Source organism: Tenebrio molitor, chromosome 1 (assembly GCF_963966145.1).
Source record: "Tenebrio molitor chromosome 1, icTenMoli1.1, whole genome shotgun sequence".
NCBI classification, from domain to species: domain Eukaryota; kingdom Metazoa; phylum Arthropoda; class Insecta; order Coleoptera; family Tenebrionidae; genus Tenebrio; species Tenebrio molitor.
Window position 1 is genome coordinate 46,993,672 of NC_091046.1, and position 23,139 is coordinate 47,016,810.

Sequence of the window (23,139 nt, forward strand, 5' to 3'; positions counted from 1 at the left end):
ATATTTTTCTTCTTGCTTTTTTCTATTAATAAACTGTTGTGATAATATGTTTGAATTATTCCATCCGTTTTATGCAAATATGTTTTATTAGCTTCTTAATATGTAATTAAAAATGTATTTCTCAAAAAACCCAAGTCTCTCAATTGTTAACGTTAGCCTCTTCTGCGACTCTGTCACAACTCGACTGCTTTCTATGTCGCCACAAGTTGGTCAGGGCCCGCCGATGGGTTTTCCTGCTGACACAGCTTCTGGTGTCCATTTCAGTTTTTGACAGTTTGTACATATAGATAATTTACGTGTTATGTTTATTAAAAAAAGAAAAAAAACAGGGCTCAACCGGGATTTGAACCCGGGACCTCTCGCACCCAAAGCGAGAATCATACCCCTAGACCATTGAGCCATTAACTCAGTAGAAAGAATAGTTAGTTTTCCAACAAATCATTGTTTAAAATTATAAAAGAAAATATTAATTAAAAATTATTTGTTATTAACAAATTCACATATAGTGATGTCAACAAGAAATTACTAGCTAGGATTTAAGGATATTCGTTACTAGATTGCCATAAATTTGGTTAGGTTGGTGTCAAGTTAAAACATCCGGTCAATGCCAATTACGAGCCAAAAAGCACCAATTTTTTTCAATTGTTTCATTGCCAACAGACTCAGCCATTATTGATCACCGCGTAAAATGAATCACTGTTATCGTTTATCAAGGTTAACTGATAAAATGATAAAAAAAAAATACAATGCTCGAAAAATGTCAATGAAAAATAATTTTGAACAAAAATTACTACGAAATTACGTGGCGCAGCCTACTTTGTTATTTAAGTCGGTGTCGATTTCTGCATTTCAATAATCGTTGCGTCAAAGGATTAGACTATTTTATTAATAAGTTCTGACCCACTACACTAAAGTATGTCACCGCACTTGCAGTGTCATCTTGTGCCTTGTTTTCTGTCATCAAACGCACTCTGATGATGACATATAATCGCCTATAATATAAAGGCTTTGCCATTTCTATTGAAACACCACCTGTTGATTGTCAGTTTGGCAATGCTGCAAATATGTTTAGTAATTTTTTTACTACGGGGTGATCAAATAGGACTGTTTAAGTTGGTAACACTGAATTGTATTTTAAATCATATAACAGGAGTAACTTTCGGTTGTTGATGGCTTGTCGTTGTTAATGCTATACCTACATCAGATATTTGTCAAATAAACCAACAAAACATACCCGGTTGCAGTGTTATAAATAACCGAAATATAAAATTTTCTTAATTGTACTGCCAACTTAAACAGTCCTTTTTGATCACCCGGTATTATTGCCAATCTTGATTTTTGTTGAATGTCATGTCATATTTGACTCAACGCGTCTTTAATTCAATTATAACCCAATAATTATCAAGAATTTATTGTTTTTTCGCGAAAATAGAGCAAAATAGAAAAAAAAAAACGAGTCCTTATGGGTGCTGACATGAAGAGAGTTCTTATTAAATTATATGATAAACTGCATTTAAGTCACCCAATGTGGTCAGTCAGAAAAATTTGTGTTGAAATTTCAGAAATCTTTTCCGTAAGTTAAAAAAAAGCGTCTTTCTATCATTCTAAAAAGCGTCAGCTTAGAACGTATTTACATTTGCTAACATTTAGGTATAACATCAAAATTAAATCCCGCACTTTTTATCACACGCCACTTGGCACATGCGCCTTGAGGGGACATCTTAAATTATTGTTCTAAAATCTAAATTGTAACTTTGATTGTCATCTCTTCAGCTAAGCTTTCAGCGAGTGCAGTTTTATTCGTTATTAATTATTATAACTCATTTAACTTTAACAGCAGAAAAGTGAGGTTACGTGTAAGTTTGGTTCATCCTCTGTGGTTTCACCATAAGAAAAATTCAATAAAAAAAAGCATTTCAGCAAGTGTAGTTTATTAAAATACTTAATACATATAAGTACATTGAAATAAACCAAAATAATTATTTTAAATTTTTCCCCAAGTCATTCAATATTCAATTATGAGTTTTGAGTTCCTCAAACTCCTGATTTTTTTTTAATCCTTACAATCTTACCCCACATTACCAACATCCCCCATAACACCAATTTCTTTTTCCAGATATCTGATATTACTGTCTACAGAATTATCCAATCACACCTGAGAGGCGAAATCCTTCAAGATTCCAAAATTGGCGCCAATCCTTTGATTTTGTAATTTCCTTATTCATTGATTAAAATTCTTTGAGTTTCCCTTCGGTTTTACCTTCCAGCAGGAACATTAACAACGACAGATAACCACGCTAAAAACCACTCGCTCACATTTGTAGTGGTAGGATTCGCAGGCGTAAAATTTTTAGATTTCTATTAACATTTATATTAAATTATATTAAGAATGCACGATGCGTCGACGAGATCAATAATTGCTCAATGTGTAGTTAGATCATTGATTTATCAATTTATCACACTTATTTTGACCGCGATTTGCTTTGACATTTTAGGAAACTAGAAAATGTCAAAATTTCAAATTTCTCACTAAAAGCCGTTTTACAACCAACCGAACCTGTTACACATTGCTAAATTTTAGGAAAAATCCAACAGGTGGTGTTTCAATAGAAATGGCAGAGCCTATAACTAGTGGTATGATTATTATCGATGATATTATGAGTGAACTTGAGCTGGAGATTTCACGAGTCCGAAGGACGAGTGAAATGTCCTGCTTCAATTTCACGAATTTAATATCATCGATGATTATTGATTAATCATACCACGTGCTATATTCGATGAGACAATATAATGAATGAAATTTATTTTAATCAAAAATCGTAACGGCGAAAGTAAATAAGATAATTTTTTTTTTGTTTTTTATTATCGCTGTGATAGCCATGCAACTAAGGACTTTACGCGTTTTCATTGGATCATTCATGATCGCGTGATACATGAATTATATTGTCTGTTTCAAAATCAAAAATTCTACCTCGAAAATACAACTGACAACGTCGCCAACTTTTGTTTTTAGTATGTTTGCAAAAGTCGAAAAAGGTGGGGTTATGAAAGAAAACTGTTGACAGTTTTGGTCGTAGTTTATCGTGCTTTGTTTTATTTAAGTAGTTAGTTTAGTTTGAGTTATTATATTATAATTATTGTATTTTATTTTATGTTATTGAGGTAGTGGAAATGTAATCGGATAACTTTATAAACCTGTATAGGTAATAAATATACATACATACATAAATACAACTTACATAATATGTATTGCGACTTTTTTCTCAATTATTTTGTCTGAAAAATTGTCAAGGTTAATATACGGGATATTACGAGTGACAGTGACCCCGCCGGAATTGAAAATGCAACCCATAATACATTTGAAAAAGTTAACGCGGATTTTGTACTGTATTGTGGGTTGCATTTTAAATTCCGTCGGGCTCAATTATGACTCGTGAAATACTCTGGATATTGTTGAATTCGAGGTTAGCTATCTATGTAACAATTGTGTTTGGTTAGTTGCCTATACTAAAAGTTATAAATGGAATTAAATCTGTTGGAGAAGCTAGAGCAGTGGCTATTGCGCTATTGCAATCTCGATAATTGCATTAAGATTTTTGGCTCAGGCTGTAATTTTGTCATTATCTCCACCGGTGATTTTAGGACTCTTGTCATTTTTAATGTAACAAATATTATGACAACAGTTTTACTATAATTAGGAACAACACAATTTCAGCGTGAAAAACACCTACTCCACTCCACAAATCTATTGTAAAAAATGACATAACTAGATTATCTAGTACATTTTTTATGATAGTTTGTCATTAGTTATAAGAAATTCTTCCATTATTAGTGTAATATAATTTATTGGTGCATGTGAGTCTGTTATGTCAACCATCAAAGAGAAAATTATGACAACAGATAACGGCTTTTCAAATGTTATTGTCTTTAAGTTATCTTTTACCCAATAAAAGAGAATAAAAAGGTGCTTCCCGCTATGATGTAAATACCTACATCTATAAATGTAAAACTGAATGTCTGTTTGTATATTTTGTATGCAAATCTACAGTTTTACTCCGATCTTAATGAAATTTTGTACACTTGATCTTCAAAACAAGAAGAAAATTACTGTCTACTTTAATTTTACAAAAACCAACCCCTACTACCATTTTCAACCCTGTTAAGAAAAAAAGACAGTTTTTTCGAGTTGGAAATACCTTCATCTTCGCCGCTTCACCCCTATTTCATTCTCTGAGTATATCGTCACCTTCGCCGCTTGACACCCACAAAAAGCAACCCCTATTATCATTTTTAAGCCTGTTATGCACAAAAAAAGTTTTTTCGAGTTGGAAATCGCGTTTGCATGATGTGTTCAGATGTCATAGTTACATTTGGTTGTTTATAAAAGTAGCAATTTCGCAAAATGTGTTTGAATGATTGTGTTTTACCGGAAGATGTCTTAAATGAAGCAGAACAAGCTTCAAATAGCTTAATACCGGAAAAATCAAAAGGCAGGTATCTGAAATCAAACGATACAATCAAACAATAGGAGGATCTAAATAAGGTTACAACTGAAAATAAAAGTGTTATGTTGGCGTATTTTCATGAATTGGTAAGTGATCATAGTGTTAGTTTCTTATCGTATTGATCTTTTTGTTTATATAGTCGAAGAAAAAAGTAGTCTATAGTAAAGTTTTAATTATTCTTCGTAAAAAGACAAACTTCATATTGAAATTACTGCGTTTATCACAATACATGAAAGTAGAAACATAATTTTAAAACATTCTGAAATTTGCGGACGAAGTCGCGGGTAAAAGCTAGTAAGTTATAATCCTGGAAGTCAAATACCTATCTGAAAACTCTCTCTTTTTGGAAGATATACCTAGATTTTTTTGAGAGTATTTGAGAAGCGTACTAATTTTTTAGTCGCCACTTTAATTATGAAATGTTTTCAAATCAATTCTCAATTCATGAACGTTATGAATACACTTAATTTATTCAAAAAAATAAACGACATTGAAAGGTTCCGGCGATACAAATAAAAACCCAAAAAAACATACATTTGTGATCGATCATAATTACAATGTCTGTCAAAATAATCGCACGAGACGGTTTTGATCATTAAAGGATTTAAAATCCATTAATTTCAAATTAGCTTTGAGCTGTCTTCTTTTACCGAATAAGTTGTAATCTTAGTTGTACCGGATTAACTCCGATAATAACAACAACAACAAATAATCGTTTCAACAATTTGCTGCGTTTCTAATATAGCGGTTTTGTCGCAGAATACGACTTGTTGCAGAAATAATGAAGCAAGTGATGTCCTTTCAAGTAGCACAACAACCAAAAATCGTTACACGAGGTTTCGATGTTTCCGACACTGTGATTGGTTCCAGGCCATCAAAACCGATACGCTAACACGCAATAACTCGTTCATATAATTGGACAGTTTATTATACAATTGTAACAAAAAAATTGTCTTTGTAGATGACCCCAAAAATTATATTCGAATACTTTTCCACATAACACAAACAGCTGTACATATTAGTATTAATGCAACATTCTTAGATAACTGTTACTTCCATAAATACAGGAGTTTAAGGGTGGATGCCCACGTCAGCTATGTTAACGCAGCCTCGCGGAAAACATATGACTTTGCTAAATAAAACCGGAGAAACACTATCATCAAGGTCTTTTTTCTGGACAGTGCGCAATTTTTCTTCAATAAGCCATCCATAAAGTTTCTGGGCATAGCGGTCAATAATATTCTGTAAAAAAAATGCACTGATAAATAATGTGGCACAATAAAATAAGACTTTTATCACAAATCGAATTTTCCAGTTGAAAATTAATTGAAAATGACAGGTTCAAAGAAGGAGTTTTGCTGACTGAGTCTGTTGAAAACAATCCAAACCTTGACAAAAGCCACATTCTTGAAGACACAAGATTTGTTTCGAAAAATGTTGAATTATAAAAATAGTATATTTTTTAACGAGCGGGTAATGGCTATTACTCATGAGGCTGATTTTGTGGCGTAATTCTGAATGAGTAATAGCCATTACCCGCGAGTAGAATACTATACTTTTTCTACGACGAGATAAGTTTCATTATTAGACAAACTGAAACTGACGTTTGAAACTGACGTTTTACAATTATTACTTCGCATTCTTGATATCATTGCATTAAAATTTACGATTGGACTTCATAAACTAGTTGCTATGATATTTGCAGTGAGTTTTGAAATTATTATTCAACGGGCCGTGGGTAATGGACCCTATTATCTAATAAAAACACTTTAATAATGACAGTATTATACAATAGTGGTAGAAAAAAATAATTACTTAGAAATTTACCCTCGTATATGAAAACAATTAGTTAGTTCACATTGTCACTAGAATTGATGGATTGGCCATTAAAACGTCCATTTAAAAGTGAATTAATCCGAATCGATTAAACTTCACTTAAACATTGTAACCGTGCGATTAAAAACAGATCAATTTTGAAATCACAAAAGAAACAAATATACTAATCACATTTGTCGCGAAGTCACTTTGACTCTTAATCTCCCAGATTTGTCTTTATCGTGATGACTGTTAACATTCTATCTCCGCAAAATTTTTAATCGTATGAAATCATACCAGAAATGTGAACTTTTCACTTTGTTCCTTCAAACAACAAAATTGATTGACAGCCATATTGATATTATCGGCCGGTTTTTAACGTATCCACTTGAATCTGTCATTGACAATTTCAACTGAAATCCGTATTGTTTGCTTTCTCTACACTCACCAACATCCACTTTTCCCCAGTGCCATCTTTCTCTTGCACATTTTCCTGCACAACTTGATCCCGCTTAAAGTCATCTCTGAAAGTTGGTGACACTACGAGATGACCTTTCGTAAAAAAATCAGTTTCAGACAATACAAATAACTCACGATTTTTAATCAGTTCCCAGGTATTTTGTCCTTGTGGAGAACTATAAGTGGCTTTCAACAAACTCAGAATTAAAATCAGACACAACAGGTTGTTTGCGGAGAGTCTCATTTTTGGACAATAGTACAACAACTCCTGTTATGCGGAGTTATCAAAGGATTCAACTTTATTATAGGTACGACTATAAAAAGACATTATCTCAGTTATATGTTTAGAGATTAGGAGGGAGCCGAAGTTATAAAAATAGTAGCAAAGTGCGTTATTGCGATTTGCAGGTATATTAAATTTATTCAGAGTAATAAAATAATTCAGATATTGTGAATAAAAATAAATCGATCGAGAGATGTTTGCGTGTCTTGTTTTCTGGAGATTTTTGAAGTGAAAACTTCTTTAGGCGCGCCACATACATTTTATTCCCGGGCAGTGAATTAGTTTCATGCGACACGGTAAAATCGTTCGCAGCACAAGCTAAAATCGGAAAATCGTTCGCAGCACGACACGGCAAGCTAAAATCAAGGGAGTCGAGTTTTTAGCGGAGCGAGCGAAAAACAATCAATTGTACGTCACTTGTCAATTTTAAATTTTCATTGTACGTTGTGTTGTGACCTGACTGACCTCAGTGCAGAGCTGCAGGAGTAACTGTATATATATATACAGGATATTTCACGAGTGATAATAAGCCTGACGTAATTTAAAATGCAACCCACACTATATTTCCGAAAAAAGCTGGCTACTGTCATTAAAATGTCCGGCTTTTTTGAAAATGTATTGTGGGTTGAATTTATTATTCCGTCAGGCTCATTATCACTCGTGAAATACCCTGTATAGTTTTATATAATATAAACGATAAAGACACGACAAATATTGTAAGTTTACAGATGAATGTAGGATTTAATACGTAATTCTCAATTATAGGTTATGGCTTCAATAATAAATTCATCTATTGGAAAAATTTGTGTAGCAAAATGTAAAGAGGAAAATGGACAAATTATCACAATACAGCGTATTGATATTGCTATGAAAACTTGTGTTGTGTTCAATATCATCGTCAAGAAAATAAAACTTAAACATCCAAACCTAACCTCACAAATGTTGCCAGAGTGTACCTCTAAAAGCGGACGTATTTGCAGTTTCTATTGAAAAATACAGATTTTTAATGTTTATTTAAAAACAGCATTGGATTGAAATAATATTAATTATTTATGCCTTGCTCCTTATTCCTCCAAGTTTTCACTTCTGTCGTGCGGTCTTAAGCACATACTCTTTTTTTTCTTTCAAAAATTACCACAACAAAATAATTTAAACAGCAAATTTATTTCATATGATAGATACACATTTTAACAGGTAACAGCATCAAAGAAAATTAAGGATGGACTCCAGGATCGCATATATCGACGCATTTGCCGTTGGGAAAGCAAATAACGCATGACGCTAAAATGTGCGTGTTTTGACTGTCGATGGCATTGTTTTGTAGTAAATAGTTGTACAGCTCAATGGAAAACTCATCGGAGGCAGAAAGTTGCTAAAAGATTATGATTTGTCTAAATATTATTACCTCTTCGAGCAATGAAGCTGATGGTAACGACGCGATCGTTGCAGCTGGAGACGTTTCGTTAGTCATCTTCAGAGCTTTGAGAATGAAAGAATGTAACAAAACGTCAGCACCTGCACTTCGACGCCCGCGCCATCACACGTACTGCATTCTTTCATGTACTTACGATGTCCATCAGTTGCGAAGCTTCCAGTTCGTAACCCCTCTGGGCGTGATGCTTGACAAATTCCAGTACATCTAAAAGTAAAAATGGCGTAAGAGGAGAACGTCGGTTTTTGAATTATTCGAAAGCAAACCTTCTTTTGGTATGTTTGATAAAACATTGTCCAGATCGAGCGAACTGACCGCACAACAAAACGCAGCGATTAACACACTGACCGCCAAGAAATTTCGGCCCATGTTGGAGGTTCGATACAGTAACAAGTGTGGAGTTGAATTATGACACTATTTATAATAGTACGTAATCACAACATAAGGCTTTAAAAGTAATCGCCATAATTTATGGCACATCAAAAATTGAAATATGGACTCAGCTTCTCGGTACTTATTGTTATTAGTGTTGGGCCACAGTGATACCCGCGTTAATCTCCGTGACCGGCAATTTTCAAATAAAAGTGAACACAGGGCGATGTAAAGCACTGTTTTTGACAACTTTTCGTATTTAAAGAAATAATAAAACGAGACGATGTTTAGGTATTTATTAACATAAATCAATTTTACATCTGTCTTGAAGTTATTTACATATTTTTATTTTATAGGGAAAATTCCAGGATCACATATATCCAGACAACCCAGACCTTGCCAGCACACAAACTTAGGACAATTCTTTAGTTTATTTCCCATATAATAGGGACCCTCTTTTATTTCTTCAAATTCACCTTAAAAAAATGTACTAGGTGAAAAAAACCAAAATAGAAACTAACCATGATCAGAATCCTTTGTTGAAGCAACTCCATAACCTATATTCAAAACACACAAAACAATTAGCACAAATCCCAAATTCATGTTTATTTCTTTTGGGGGACGATTTAGTGACTAAGTTTAACCAGGTTACTGACTTGTTTTATACGAGCCAAAATAATCCTTCCAATGAAATGTTGTTTTTGAACTTATAAGTGATTTATGACATTTTATCTTTGTTTTTATTTTAACATTTACAAAATATTCTCAGATTCGCTGAAACTACCAGGAGTGCAATTGCTACGTTGAGCGCTCTTTTTTCAGTTTTATAAAAGCATGTACAGTTGTGTGTTTTAGTAATATTTATAATAGTGTTAACTGTCTGAATAATAATAATGAGAAAATTGAAATTAAAAGTACTGAAGGGCAGACGAATTTAAAACTACAGTCGGCGCGGCGAACCACTGGAATAATCACGAGATGTTCACGTGACAGTTCGTAGCAACCACAGGTAGCAACGTCATGAAAAGCCTGACTTACACTGCCTAGCCAAATTGAGTTCTGTGAAAAATGATACCAACTATCAAGAACCGTCAAAATGACAGGCATAAGAGAGGTTAGGTTTATCAATCAAATCAATTGGATAAACAATTAGGTTTATTAATAAAAAAAACAAAATTAACTACGTCATTTTGTAACGGGTTTAAGCCAGTTACAACTCCTTAGAAGAGTAACATGTTTTGACTAGTTTTCGTTAGGTAAACCCGAGGTATCATTTCACTTTTTCTGATTTTTTTTAATATTGACAACAGGCAATGTGTGACAGAAATGATATCTGACACATGCCAGCGGTTTGGAGGTCATGTATAGTGTAGTGCGGGACCTTATCTTCGAAAGGTGGCAAACAATTTTTGGATATCAAAATCATTTTGGAACACTGTAAAAAATATTAAGAGCCACTTTATTGTCTAATTAGTGACCTGACCTGACCTGCCTACATTATTTCTATTAACAATAAGTGTCGTAGAATCGAATTTAATTAAATCGGTCAGTTTAGAAAATCTTTTGATTGCAGAAACGTTTGAAAATGGTATTTCTAAAATGACCGATTCAGTTATAACAATCAACACCAACTTTAAAACCCATTTAAAACTTTAAATCTTTTTTGCAAAAGTACAAAATATTTGTCTCAATTTTTTAAGTACTAAATGATACAACTTTGTTGTGAGTAAATTCCTTTTATTATTTGTATTTATCCATCAACATTTTTTAATCCAGTTACTCCTTCCAGACACGCTCCCGTATTATGGATGATTCCCTGGATCGCACCAATCAACGCACTGTCCGTCGTAACAAATCCATTGAGGACACGCCGCGTCATTCACTTTTAATTCATAATCGCTTTTTGCATTTTCGGATAACTTTAAATGTTCGACCTAGACAGAAAGGAAACGAAGATCAAGATTATCATGATTTTTTTACGAAAAATGTCAACTTACGATATTTTTAAATGTCCGTTGTGCCAAGACAGGTTTTTCTAGAAATCGAAAGGTTAAAAAGATGCAAATTTATGGTGAAAGTTTACCATTTTGAGAAACTCTTGTCAAGTCTAATCCGTGAATGAAATGTATTGTACAAAAGAAAACCACTGCTACTAGTTTTAAATCCATCGTCGTTGCTTGGAAACTACTCAATAACTGATTGACATTTAGCACTTGTACGTTATTTATGATAATAATAAAATTAATGAAAAGAATTCCGATTTAATCTTAACTGTCCGTGTGATAGGTTTGGAGTATTTTTAGTCATTTTCATTTCTGGTACAAAAATTAGAAACTTGTCATTATTTAATTTAATTTAAACCGAATCTTGTAATATTAAGTAAGAATGACAGAATAACAAGAGTACTTAGAGTAAAAAGTTTGTTACGATAAAATTATGGCAGAAGTATCTGGAATTTTATTACTTTCACCATTTTTAATTAATACCGAATTGTGAATCGCCGAATATTTCTGTAAAATACTCAGAAAGCAATGTGTTTGATTTAATTAAAAAGTATAGATTAGTTATTTACATTACAAATGCGGTAGGCTACATTTTACAGCGCAAGGTTTTTAGATTGCAACACGACCGCGAAGCGGGAGTGTTAAAAAAAACTGAGCGATGTAAAATGCCTACCGCATTAGTAATGTATTAATCTTTTTGGCCGACGATCCATTATTTCTCGTTTTCTCAAATTTGAAATTTGTTGTAACCAATAATTTTGCAAAACCTGTCAAAGACTGACAATTGATAAATGAAATCGCAGAACGTTATCTATTATACCGATAACTGACATGCACAAGATGGTGCCATAACACTTTAGACGAAAACTATTAAATTATGTTAATTTTTGAAAATCGAACGGATCAATGGTAGCGGTATCTTGTATAAAATGGACTTTATTTATGATAAGCTAACAGTTTTCTTGGAGGTTCCTGAAAGCTTAAAATGTTGGTGTCGTTTTACACACTCCGTGCGGTAAAATGACAGATAGTTTGGTTAGTGTGTAAAAATCGAGATACCGTAGCTGCTCAAAACGTGTAAACATGTCATTTACAGTTGAGGAGGGCAAAAAACAATATTTTTAATAACTTTTCATAGGTATTTAAAAAGGTAATAGAATGAAACGATGATTAGGTATTTATTAACATAAATCACTTTTACATCTGTGTTGAGGTTATGTAGTTACATATTTTTATTTTTAGGGAAAATCCCAGTATCACATAGATTCAGACAACCTCTACCTTCCCAGCACACAAACTTAGGACAATCCCTTATTTTATTTGCCATATAATAAGGACCCTCTTTTATTTCTTCAAGTTCATCTAAAAACAAAACAAAGATGCTACGTGTAAAGGAACGAAATAGAAACTAACCATGATCAAAATCTTTTGTTGAAGCAACACTATAGTCTACTATATTCAGAACACACAGAATAATTAGCACAAATCCCAAATTCATGTTTATTTCTTTTGGGGGACGATTTAGTGACTAAATTTAACCAGTTTACTGACTTGTTTTATACGAGCCAAAATAATCCTTCCAATAAAATGTGGTTTTTGGACTTAAGTATACGAGTGATTTATGACATTTAATCTTTGTTTTCATGTTAATATTTACAAAATATTCTCAGATGCGCTGAAATTAACAGGAGAAGTTCAATTGTTACGTTGACCGCTGTTTTTTCAATTTTATAAAAGATATTCGCCATTTCGGATAAGCAACATGACCTCTGGCGGTGGAAAGTCAAATCACCGAAAATTATCGCAAATGGCAAATTAACACGGTGATTTGTGACGGTGATCGTGTACGGGCCACAGGTACCGGCGTTAGTGACAAAAAGTGGTGTTACAATGGGCAAAAAGAAAGTAGATAAAACCAAGTGTTGTGTCCATGGTTGTCATACATGCAGAGCGAAAGACAGAGAGACCAGCTTTCATTACTTTCCACGCTAAAATAGTTGTAAAGTGCAAATCATAAACATTTTTGGCGGCAAGGAAAGTATAGACAGAAGAAAAGCTTGGGAAAAGGTTTTGTTATTGAGAAAACCTGCAAGACGGCATATGCGAGTATGTGGAAAACATTTTTTACGTGAAGATTTTATAAATCGTAAGTTCCACGAATTTGAGGTTAAAAGTTTGTAGTTTATTCTACTTTTTTCAACTCCACGCAGCATTTCCCAAAAATTGCGATTGAAGGAATTTGCTGTTCCTTCTCAGAAGTTATCCAAAAGGACACACGACACAGAGAAAGTTTGCATCAAAAATTACAGGCAAAGTAGACTGTAGTGCACTTGACATAATAAGTGAGAAGGTAATTGTATTAAATAAAAAGACATTTAGTTTATTGATGTATTTTTATTGAAAACTTGTTGCTGCAAATAAAATTTCATTGAAATTTAACGAAAAAAACCTAAAATTACCTGTCCTATATCCCATCACACTGTACCACACACTGACTGTCAGCAGAAGCCTCCAAGTATTTAAAAATTGTAGCTAATCGAAGAAAAGCCATCCTGTAACTGAAATATCAACATATAGTATGTTTTCCACTTTTTAAAAGACTTTCAATGTTTTGAAAACAAAATATTTAATGCACCTAACCTATCTTTACGCCTCTATTTATTTTACGCCTGTTTTACGAAATTACATCATAATCTTTGATGTCTACATTAAAAAATGTTACTTTAAGGAATACACTTACCTTACTGAGAAACACACTGCACACAATTAACAAATAAAAGAGTTTTGGGCACAAACATTAACACGTAAACAAATGGAAAATCTCACGAGGAGGATTTTCGAACAGCTGATTGTCAGAACAGCAGCGCCCTCGCAGTAGTCGAAATCGCGAATACAGTTGTGCGTTTCAGTAATATTTATAAGAGTGCTAACTGTCTGAATAATAATAAGAAAAAAATTGAAATCAAAACTACTGAAGGGCAGACCAATTACGAATTTAAAACTGGGGAACCACTTGGAGTAATCACGAGATGTTCACGTGATAGTTCGTAAGCGACGTCATGAAAAGCCTGATTTACACTGCCTCGCCAAATTTGGGTTCTGTGCGGGAAATTTAAATCTTACTAGAGGTATTTTCATATTTGGTGGCGGAAACAAAAGACTGAGAAATGTCACAAAAATGTATTCTCAGTGTCAAATTTCTCATAAACGCCGTAAAAAGGAATGTCTAGGTAAATTTAAATTTTCGGTAAATAGATTGAAAAAACAAATTCTAAGGAAACCAGTTTTTGTCAGTGCTTCAAAAGGAAAAGTTATTCTCATATAATCAAACATATTACAAATTATTTCTCTAGTTCGACGATGAATAACTTTCTTATTGCCAATTTGCTGCATTTCTGTCAAAATCACGAACGTCTTTGAGAAATGTGACACTGACAATACAAATTTGTGACATTTCTCAGTCTTTTGTTTCCGCCATCAAATATGAAAATATCTCTAGTTTATTAAGAATGGATGGAAATTTCGGCTGCGTGCATTGAGCTGCACCGTACTTCTTAATAAAAACGTTAATTACCTATGTAGAATATTATTTTTAATGTCTGTAACTGATAGCTGCAGATAGCGGTGAATATGTAAAAAAGTATTAAGGAGATCGTGAGTCAAAAATTTATCGAATATCGCTGATTCCCAATATTCAGATTTTTCTGCTTTTCCTCAACATAAAAAGAATATAACAAAATCTTTTGACTGCAGAAACGTTTGACCGATTCAGTGATAATAATTAATACCCAGTTTAAGTTATCAGGATGGCAATTTTTAAATCCATTTAAAACTTTTCAATTACTAAATCTTTATTGTAAAAGTACAAAATATTTGTTTCAATTTTTAAGTACTAAATGATACAGCTTTGTTGTGAGTGAATTGGTTTTATTATTTGCATTTATCCATCAACATTTTTTGTCCAGTTACTGATTCCAGATATCCTCCAGGTGTTGATGGTATTATGGGTGATTCCCTGGATCGCACCAATCAACGCACTGTCCGTCGTAGCAAACCCATTGCGGACAATCCGCGTCACTCACTTTTAATTCATAATCGCTTTTTGCATTTTGGGATAATTTTAAATGTTCGTTCTAGACAGAAGGAAATAGAAGATCAAGATTATCATGAATTTTTTTACGAAAAATGTCAACTTACGATATTTTTAAATGCTCGTTGTGCCAAACCGGGTTTTTCTAGAAATCAAAAGGTTAAAAAGATGCAAATTTACGGTGAAAATTTACCATTTTGAGAAACTCTTGTCAAGTCTAATCCGTGAATGAAATGTATTGTACAAAAGAAAACCACTGCAACTATTTTGAAATCCATCGTCGTTGTTTGGAAACTACTCAATAACTGATTGACATTTAGCACTTATACGTTATTTATGATAATAATAATAATAATGATGAAAAGAATTCCGATTTAATCTTAACTGGCCGTGTGATAGATTTGGAGTATTTTCAGTCATTTTCTTTTCTGGTAAAAAGTATAAAATATATACAAAGGTGTTTGCATCAAGAACTTTTAATTGCATATTTTATATTTTGAATTAAAATTAAATATTGTAATATAAAGTAAAAATCACAGAGTAACTATTATTTAACGAGTTCGTATGTAAATTGGGCTTTTTTTGGAATGAGTGGGCGAGTTAAAGGCCCACGAGTGCCAAAAAAGCCCAATTTACACACGAACGAGTTGAAAACAAGATTTTTTTTGTTCGACGACCCCCTTAAAGGGTCCAAATCGCTTAAAATTAGTTTGACGTTACGTTTTGACAAGTTGTGACATTTATCAAAATCCGTTCACACAGGAGCAAATTCTCAAATTCTGACAGTGTCGAACAAAAAAATTTTGTTACGATAAAATTATGGCAGAAATATCTGGAATTTTATTGCGTTATTCAGCAAATGTGTTTGATTTAATTAAAAAAGTATAGATAAGTTGATGACAACCGCGTTTTAATTAAAAAATATCAAGTCCCATAATAATGAGCAAAAAACCCTTCAGTTTGGAACCTGATTCGTCTTTTACATATTCTTGTTTAGTTTTTCTCGTGTGTTACGATCTGTTTACAAAGTAACAAAGGATGATGACATAGGTATTACTAGGTATAAATTAATAAAAAAAACATCACGTCCTATATACATGAAATAACAACGTTTTAAAGTTAATCCAAGCAATAAATTATCAGCTCATCAATCATCACAAGTAACAGGAATAACATGTCAGTTTAGCAGATAAAAAACCGACCTCTACATTCTTAAAGTGGAAAAATGAAAAATGATTCGTATTGTTTCGAGAATTATTAAAATTTCGACATTTCTCCAAAGATGCTCTTCATTAAGATATCTTTTAAATGTTTGAATTTAAGTATGGCATGTTGATTTGGATTTTCTCTTTTAATTTATATTTTTTTATATTTTATGTGTCATCCATTTGCCGAAAGATAAATCTTATGAACTAATTATTTTTTTTGGAACATTTGGTATTAATCCCGATTTTGGTTTAGTATTTTTACGTGGACTTTCCCAAAAGTAATCCATGTCACAGATTTTATCTACAAGATTAATAATTTCCATTTATCGATAATTCCGAAAATCTAAATCCTTTAATCAATTAAAAGGAATAAAACTAATTTGTGAATGTGCTACCCTGATTTAATTTCATACCAGAAAACGAATATTTTGTTTCGTTTTACCATCAATACATACCTGTAATGTACAACGTGTCTCAGAAATAAATACATTAATTTTAACCAATGACAGATCACTTCAAGAGCAACAAAATTGTTATGTACCATTTTTCCGAAATATAATTTTCATTTCAGTGTTTAATAAATTAACGAGCTGTCTATTTTCTAGTTATTTGACCCAATAACAGTGACCGTGAAATAATATAGTTTTTGTAAAATCAGCGCAAAACATTGTGTTTTTAGAATAAAGTTTTTTCGCTCTGCGGCCGAGGTAGACATAACCAGATTGAATTTTTAGTTAGTTTTATACCACTCCAAAAGGCAGCTGTGTCCGTGTTATTTCTGTGATTTGAAAATTTTGTGAAAATGGCACGTTTATTTTCGAATATTGAATACATAGATACGTGTGTGTACTGTGTTGGTGTATGGTGAAACGTGCGGGAGTGCTCCTCGACCCCAGAGTTTTAAGTTTTAAGAGAACAGGTAGGAAATGCTGCCACAACAATTCGCCATTTTATCATAATAGCTATAGTCAAAATCACGAAACAATGCGTGTTCGTTCATGACGTCACGACATTACTATGTTTATCTGCGTTAGTCAATGCGAATATTCGGCATCTTCGAATGTTTTGAAACTTGCAGGGATCGTAAAAAACACAGGCAAAAGTTAGCTCTGAAAAGAATTGTTTTATTACACGTAGGAAAGCAATGAAACGAGGATCTCAAAAGGAACGTAAACACTAAACAACAGCAACGACTTCTTCTAACCTCACAATTTGCTTTAAACGGGGATAAAAATTAGAATTCGCAGTTTTACAGTTTTAAGTTGGTACTGCAAAACTTTCATCAATGACGTACACGCATTGCTTCGTGATTCTGACTATAGTTGCGACTTATTTATGATGTTTTTTTTATGTTTTTACAAACTTCAACAATTATTGTAAAATACACGTGTTTGAACACAGTTATTAGATATCACGTATAAAAAAAAAGTAATTTCAAAAAACTCCTGGACTGTCAAAATTAAATTTTGAATAAAATGCTTGTTGTGACTGTACTTGGGTATAAAAATTTTTCGCTAGAATGAGAATGTACCCACGTCAAAATCTAGTTACAAAATATATTTAGGTTATGTTTCTTTTTAAATCATTGAACTAAAAATGTTTTGAACACTTGAAGCGAAATGCAGCAACTAAAAAACGGGAGCAATTTGATAAAGTTTATAAAAAAACACAAAGACAAAGAGAAGGTGACACACGACAAATTGAAAACAGGTAACAAACTAAATAACAACCAAAACTGAAAATCGCTTTCCATATTTGAGTCAGATTCCGCAAAGATATTATGGGTGAAATATCTCTAACACTCATCATGGTTAATCAACAGCTTTAATTAGGTTTTCACAATGCAAGAGGGTATTTTTCTATATAATTGGGTAAAATCAGAAACGATTTTTATTAAAGATATGGCTTTATAATATAATAGTTTGTGACGATCCTCTTCTCTCGCGCCAATAGAACCACCCTAGTTCGTTTTGAACTTTCCATTTTAACCTTTTTCCAAAATATGCTTAGATAATTTTGCAATTTATTTGACAATGTCAATTTAAACAAATGACTAGTTTGAAAAATCATAAAATCATAGATACCGACCGGGTAATATGAAAATAACTAGTGATTTAACCAACCTAACAACTGCAATTTTGATTTTGACAGTCCAGATGTTTTTTGAATGGACTTTATCATGCTTTGTTCCCTATATTGCTGTTTTTTATTTTTAAACGACGGATGTTTTAAACCGAATCAGTTTGTTTCTTTCGTTAAATAGATCAATCAGAAACAGTTTAATTGAAAATAAAATTCACAATTTGTTCTCTTTCAACCGAGTTACAGTTAGACCTACTCAATGCAATAATCGTGGTAAACAAATTAACAACAAACATATCTCCCTGATTGACCACAACAGCACTGCTTCTTTGCTGATAATTGGTTTATAAAAAAATACACATGTAATTAAAAACTGTTTATATTTGTTGTTCAGTCAAGAAACGATCTTTACAAAAATTAATACATTTAAGGATGCAGTCCAGGATCAGAAATATCTATACATTTATCATTCCAGCAAATGACATTTTGTCCAACTTTGACGATTTCGTCGTCAGTTATCCGATTGTTAGTTGCAAAATATTCATACAGCAGAATGGCCTCATCGTCGTCCATTTCATAGTGAAACTAGAATTGCAAAAATTTGTAGAACAAATCGAAACTTAAATTAATTGTATTACCGAAGGATATCTCTCCGTCTCTTTGTCCTTGATCAATTCGTACCCTCGATGTAAGTAGTATCTCACGAAATCTTTTTGCTCTAAAATTATATAAAATCACTACCGAAACATTATATGGGAACGTATTACCTTTTTCGGGCACTTTCGTCAATATATTAGCAACTTTATCTTTAGCTGTTTGATGATGATGATGTCTTCCATTAGTTTCTACAAAAATCGAAACACATAGTATAATCAGGACACGACACGTCGACGCCTTCATTTTTACGTTTCAAGTTTGTTGATTTCTTTCCTGGTCATCGCCATTTATAGATGAATAAATTAATCCTGCAATAAAAACGACCAGATAGCTCTTTGAGGTTTTCCTTATGATTTATGACACCTATTGACGTCTGATTTAGGCTTAATCATTGTTTCGAAAAAATGAACTGATATAGTGAGTAAATTTTATCTCCAGGACCCGTTTTTAATGAGTAATAGGTAAGTTTGTTATTATTGAGTGAGTATGTTCATATCCTATACAGAGTTTTTATGAGTAATGAGCCCGACGGAATTGAAAATGCAACCCACAATACATTTCCATTGGAGATGTATTGTGGGTTGCATTTTCAATAAAAACGAAATAAACGAAAAACGGATATTGATGTAAAAAACAAATAATAACAAAGCCATACATTTTAATTGTCGTCTCAGTTTTGTTTTGAGCGACATGTCTGATTTATTATTAAAAAAAAACGATTACAGTTATCAAAAAGTGACATTTTAATTCTTTGCGTTATTTATGACACTTCTAGAGATAACAATTTTCTGTATTTGCGAAGTGCCTTCGTATATCTGGAAGATCTTCGCATCCCTCATCAACTTCTCCACCGGGTACTCGCTGTTAAAGCCAGCACCACCAAAAATTTGTACAGCGTCGGAGGCACTCTTATTAGCCACGTCGCTGGCATAAGACTTGGCAATAGAGGCGGCGTAAGTATTCTTCATACCGTTATCAACTTCCCACGCAGATTTCATCCACATCAGCCTTGCCGTCTCCACACCGATCGCCATGTCCGCCAACATGAAAGCAACAGCTTGGTGGTGAGCTATGGGAACTCCGAAGGTTTTCCGTTCGAGAGAATATTTAACACCCTCGTCTAAACACCTTTGGGCCAGACCTGTAGCCCCACAAGCCACCGAAGGCCTCGTTTTGTCGAACGCGTTCATGGCGATTTTAAAACCGGCACCTTCGCCCAAAAGGACGTTTTCTTTGGGTACTCGGACATCTTCGAACGTGATGCCACGAGTATCCGACGCTCTTTGTCCCATGTTGATTTCTTTTCGGCCAGGAGTCACGCCAGGGGAATCCCGTTCGACGATGAAACCGGTGAAGGCCTTACCCGCGGGACATTTAGGATCGGGATCGGTGCGTGCCAAAACGAAATACCAATTCGCAACACCGCCGTTGGTTATCCACATTTTTTGGCCGTTTAAAATCCATTCGTCGCCTTTTTTCACTGCTTTTGTTTTAACTCCACTGACATCGGAGCCTCCGCCAGGCTCCGTTACTCCGTACGCCTGAAATTTACCAGTTTTGTATTTAAGACAATTTGAAAAAAAAAAACCTGCATACAGCTACAATGGGTTCCTCGATCAGACGTCCCAGATATTTTTTTTGTTGTTCTTTTGTTCCAGCTACTACTACCGGAATTTGCTAGAGAGTAAGAAGAAAATAACAATGACGTGGTTAGTTATAATCTGTTTTTTAATCAAAGATCCACGATCTGTTGATATAGGTTTGCAATAATAAAATTTTACTAAATTTTGGAAATTTAATGATATCTATCATTACCTCCTTATATCTATGCTCCTTATCTATTGTCTACAACCTGTCAATGCATGTCATTTTTTATGTCCTTAAAACCCGCATTTAAAATTTGAACGTGTTATTAAAAATGCCTCGCAAAGTGAGACATTTATTAAACTCTCAATTTGGTTGTTATTAACTTTATTAACATGCTGTGCTACTAATATCTCTAAATAACCTCAAATTTTATACTTATTATGAAATTTTTCACCATAGAAAGTGTACAATGTTGCCAGCTCTATTTTGGGTGTACCTAAATTGCGGTGTTGTGGTTCTTTGATAAAAAACAGACTATTTAAGGTAAGTACGAAGTATTACCCCCAGATTTGATGAATCTATAGCCGTAAAGATCCCAGTGCAACCGTAAGCCAGTTCTTCACCGGTTAGACAAATGTCAAACACTCCCTGTTGTAAACCTCCTGGAAATACATAACATAGTCAGGTTTGCAGATTAAGCTGCAACAGAATTCCTCCGATTGATATAATATGTTTAATTGTAGCACCTCAAGTTACGTCATTTTTTGTGTATGTAAAACTGCGACCTTCTCAACTTATTTTTTGGTGTTAATTTAAATGTTTCTTTACTCTTTAGATAGGTACTATTCCGGACACGGAATCTTGCACAACATTTTTTTGACATTTCTAAATAAATGATGTAAACCAATCATTAGTGTCATTAATAAATGACAATTATTAAAAATCACTTTGAAGTTTTTATTGTGACATCAAAAAGCAGGGAAATACAGAGTGAGCAACAATAACTGTTTCAGTTGGCAATAAAAAATTTTACATGAAATTTTCAAGACTGCGAATTGTACCTATTTCGGTTTGTTTTATTGACACTATTGACAGCTGGTATACATTTCATATTTAAACGACTTGGTTTTTGTATTCTTTTATTAATAAAATGGTTTTCTCGTTGGAACATGACATAAAAGTCACCAGAATTTATTGCCAACTCAATCAGTAATTGTTGTTCACACGGTAGCATTATCGAGTCAAAAGTTGGGTTATATTCAATAAAGGCCAGTTCACACATATTTGTCAGTTAAATGTCAGTTGTGGCCAAGATTCCGTGTCCGGAATAATACGTGAAAAGTCAACAAACACCTTCTTTCTCACATAGATTCATAGGTGCTTGTTTTCTTGCAGTCCTTTATGCAATCCATGTTGCTACGTGAAAACAATTTTAAATAAATAATTTGAAATATCCAGCGCTTTAATTTGAAATGTCAGTGATGCGGCTGTCAGTGTCTAAAGTTTCAGTGTCAAGCCGTCAACAACTGAAAGTTACTCCATTTGTACCATTTAAAAATAAAATTCAATATTACCAACCGAAACAGCGCTTCTTGACTCTATTAGAGTAACATAACCTTGACAATTTTTTAAACAAAATTATTGAATTATGTAGTTGAATTTGAGGACAAATTTTTTCAGGAGCCAAGTCAGACATTAAGAAAAGTCGATTCCTAAGAATTTAATGTAAATAATTGGGACAGATCTGTCAAAAACAATTCTTTTCCTAATTAATTGCGTTATTTATCTGAATCTACTATTTTCGAATTTTAATTTTGTGTTATATCACCTACAATTACAGAAATCTGAATCTAACCTTAATCTTTCAAGAATTAACAATTCCGTTCAGTTATTTTCCTGACACCAAATTTCCGCAGCAAAGATATCATCAGGGTGCGTTTGATGACCGAGAACACCGCACAATGTATATTCCATAATGGACAATTATAGGTAGGTAGGTATTCATTATTGCAAAAATGGTAAAATTGTTCCCCAATAAAACCCACCACAATGTTCAGGAATGTGTCCATTCATCAATCCCAAAGACCAAGCCTTTTTAATCAAGGCTTTTGGATACTCCCCCGTTTTGTCATGATAAGCTGCCGCTGGCACGATTTCCTCTCTGGTAAATTTTCGAGCTACCGCTTGAATTTCCTTCTGAGTATCATTGAGTTCTACAAAAAAAATTATTCAATAGGCTGTTCTTGTTCTACAATGATGACAATACGAGATGAGCATAATTAAAAATAGTATAAGAACTAGGTAATTAAAACTGATCTAAAAAATGATCTTACCAAAATTATATCCATTTTGGTGACCTCTATGTATTGAAGTTACCGAAAATGCACGTCGGCTCGCACAATTGATTCTCCTAAAAGTCTGTCAAATTCTTTGTAGCAACATTAGTATTGTAATTTAAATTGAACACACCTTTTGCAAAAATAGAGCCATCTAAAAATATCTTGTCTTGCAATAGCGGCTGTCAAATACACAGTTATTTGGTGATAATAAAGACACGACAAAAACAAAAGATAAGATAAGATTGAATGACTCTGCATTTGGAATTTGGAATTCGATCACAATAATTTATTGAACTAACAATAAATG

The 23,139-nt window shown here is 33.2% G+C and overlaps 2 protein-coding genes, 3 long non-coding RNA genes and 1 other non-coding gene across 6 annotated transcripts; 1 reads left to right on the plus strand and 5 right to left on the minus strand.

The window, feature by feature from the left end:
• Positions 1–328: 328 nt before the first annotated feature.
• TRNAP-UGG (transfer RNA proline (anticodon UGG)) lies at positions 329–400 on the minus strand. The gene has a single exon. It is a non-coding gene; the product is annotated as a tRNA-Pro (tRNA).
• A 5,015-nt stretch (positions 401–5,415) lies between these two features.
• LOC138139890 (uncharacterized) lies at positions 5,416–7,069 on the minus strand. The gene is made up of 3 exons (XR_011162402.1): positions 6,915–7,069; positions 6,769–6,860; positions 5,416–5,747 (listed from the first exon to the last, which is right to left on the minus strand). It is a non-coding gene; the product is annotated as an uncharacterized lncRNA (long non-coding RNA).
• Positions 7,070–8,207: 1,138 nt separating this feature from the next.
• On the minus strand, positions 8,208–8,921 carry LOC138139962 (uncharacterized). Its single transcript, XM_069060587.1, has 3 exons — positions 8,761–8,921; positions 8,631–8,701; positions 8,208–8,434 (listed from the first exon to the last, which is right to left on the minus strand). The coding sequence occupies exons 1-3, from the start codon at positions 8,861–8,863 to the stop codon at positions 8,276–8,278; spliced, it is 333 nt and encodes a 110-aa protein (XP_068916688.1). The 5' UTR covers positions 8,864–8,921; the 3' UTR covers positions 8,208–8,275.
• A 3,684-nt stretch (positions 8,922–12,605) lies between these two features.
• Positions 12,606–13,252, plus strand: LOC138139974 (uncharacterized). The gene is made up of 2 exons (XR_011162413.1): positions 12,606–13,015; positions 13,080–13,252. It is a non-coding gene; the product is annotated as an uncharacterized lncRNA (long non-coding RNA).
• A 1,450-nt stretch (positions 13,253–14,702) lies between these two features.
• LOC138139969 (uncharacterized) lies at positions 14,703–15,293 on the minus strand. Its single transcript, XR_011162412.1, has 3 exons — positions 15,153–15,293; positions 15,067–15,104; positions 14,703–15,002 (listed from the first exon to the last, which is right to left on the minus strand). It is a non-coding gene; the product is annotated as an uncharacterized lncRNA (long non-coding RNA).
• A 4,265-nt stretch (positions 15,294–19,558) lies between these two features.
• On the minus strand, positions 19,559–23,104 carry LOC138139930 (medium-chain specific acyl-CoA dehydrogenase, mitochondrial-like). Its single transcript, XM_069060529.1, has 6 exons — positions 22,963–23,104; positions 22,827–22,911; positions 22,539–22,706; positions 21,055–21,155; positions 20,503–20,583; positions 19,559–20,447 (listed from the first exon to the last, which is right to left on the minus strand). Exons 1-6 carry the CDS (start codon positions 22,981–22,983, stop codon positions 19,650–19,652), a joined length of 1,254 nt encoding a protein of 417 aa, XP_068916630.1. The 5' UTR covers positions 22,984–23,104; the 3' UTR covers positions 19,559–19,649.
• Between the last annotated feature and the right edge of the window lie 35 nt (positions 23,105–23,139).